General features: G+C 44.1%; 1 protein-coding gene across 1 annotated transcript; it reads right to left on the bottom strand.

The window, feature by feature from the left end:
• Nucleotides 1–269: 269 nt before the first annotated feature.
• On the bottom strand, nucleotides 270–1,787 carry LOC140144130 (uncharacterized). The gene is given in 1 exon segment (XM_072165965.1): nucleotides 270–1,787. A coding segment is annotated over 1 exon segment (1,518 nt).
• Nucleotides 1,788–2,022: the final 235 nt, after the last annotated feature.

Here is a 2,022-nt window from a genome sequence, read left to right as displayed (position 1 = left end):
TCCTATCAATTCCCTAAATATCTGTGAGCTTTAAAAATTGTCCATAGTCCATAACACATAACTTGAAGTTGTGTATTTGTTATTATATAGTGTAATAAAACCCTTACCCGTAGCTTGATATATGTTATGTGTTAGACATGTATACCATAAGTTGGTGTTTACTGTACATTATTACCATTTGTCACTTCCACTCATCATCCAAGTCCATGCCATCGTCATTTTGATCCAAAATACTGTCTGCCTCATCATTCTCCTCTTCATTCTCCTCATCATTCTCCTCTCCCATTCTCGTCCTCATCATTCTCTTCTTCAGTTTCGTCCTCATCATTCTCCTCTTCAGTTTCGTCCTCATCATTCTCCTCTTCAGTTTCGTCCTCATCATTCTCCTCTTCAGTTTCGTCCTCATCATTCTCCTCTTCAGTTTCGTCCTCATCATTCTCCTCTTCAGTTTCGTCCTCATCATCCTCTTCTTCAGTTTCGTCCTCACCATTCTCCTCTTCAGTCTCGTCCTCATCATTCTCCTCTTCAGTTTCGTCCTCATCATTCTCTTCTTCAGTTTCGTCCTCATCATTCTCCTCTTGAGTTTCGTCCTCATCATTCTCCTCTTGAGTTTCGTCCTCATCATTCTCCTCTTGAGTTTCGTCCTCATCATTCTCCTCTTGAGTTTCGTCCTCATCATTCTCCTCTTCAGTTTCGTCCTCATCATTCTCCTCTTCAGTTTCGTCCTCATCATTCTCCTCTTCAGTTTCGTCCTCATCATTCTCCTCTTCAGTTTCGTCCTCATCATTCTCCTCTTCAGTTTCGTCCTCATCATTCTCCTCTTCAGTTTCGTCCTCATCATTCTCCTCTTCAGTTTCGTCCTCATCATTCTCCTCTTGAGTTTCGTCCTCATCGTTCTCCTCTTCAGTTTCGTCATCATCATTCTCCTCTTGAGTTTCGTCCTCATCATTCTCCTCTTGAGTTTCGTCCTCATCATTCCCTTCTTCAGTTTCGTCCTCATCATTCTCCTCTTCAGTCTCGTCCTCATCATTCTCCTCTTCAGTTTCGTCCTCATCATTCTCCTCTTCAGTTTCGTCCTCATCATTCTCCTCTTCAGTTTCGTCCTCATCATTCTCCTCGTCAGTTTCGTCCTCATCATTCTCATCTTCAGTTTCGTCCTCATCATTCTCCTCTTCAGTTTCGTCCTCATCATTCTCCTCTTCAGTTTCGTCCTCATCATTCTCCTCGTCAGTTTCGTCCTCATCATTCTCATCTTCAGTTTCGTCCTCATCATTCTCCTCTTCAGTTTCGTCCTCATCATTCTCCTCTTCAGTTTCGTCCTCATCATTCTCCTCGTCAGTTTCGTCCTCATCATTCTCCTCTTCAGTTTCTTCCTCATCATTCTCCTCTTCAGTTTCGTCCTCATCATTCTCCTCTTCAGTTTCGTCCTCATCATTCTCCTCTTCAGTTTCGTCCTCAGCATTCTCCTCTTCAGTTTCGTCCTCATCATTCTCCTCTTGAGTTTCGTCCTCATCATTCTCCTCTTGAGTTTCGTCCTCATCATTCTCCTCTTGAGTTTCGTCCTCATCATTCTACTCTTGAGTTTCGTCCTCATCATTCTCCTCTTGAGTTTCGTCCTCATCATTCTCCTCTTGAGTTTCGTCCTCATCATTCTCCTCTTCAGTTTCGTCCTCATCATTCCCCTCTTCAGTTTCGTCCTCATCATACTCCTCTTCAGTCTCGTCCTCATCCTTCTCCTCTTCAGTCTCGTCCTCATCCTTCTCCTCTTCAGTCCTCATCATTTCCATCATTCGTAACGTCTTCAGTCATCCTTTTGGTGTAAGGATTGCAGCACACGTCTTCATTACATTTGCAAAATGAGGTACATGTGTGATGCTCCGTATGACAGCTGCACGCCTGGGTCCCGCACTTTCTTTCTCGTGCTTTACTGTGACACTGGATGATGTCCATCAGCTCAGGTGGTGCTGGATCCAATTGAGCAATGACGGGCACAGGGGTGTCGTCCTTGATCTGCCAGCCAAA

The sequence above is a fragment of the Amphiura filiformis genome, unplaced genomic scaffold, assembly GCF_039555335.1.
Source record: "Amphiura filiformis unplaced genomic scaffold, Afil_fr2py scaffold_41, whole genome shotgun sequence".
In the NCBI taxonomy this organism is placed as follows: Eukaryota; Metazoa; Echinodermata; class Ophiuroidea; order Amphilepidida; family Amphiuridae; genus Amphiura; species Amphiura filiformis.
The sequence above is the reverse complement of the archived record's forward strand: the minus strand, read 5'-3'. Positions and strand labels throughout refer to the sequence as shown.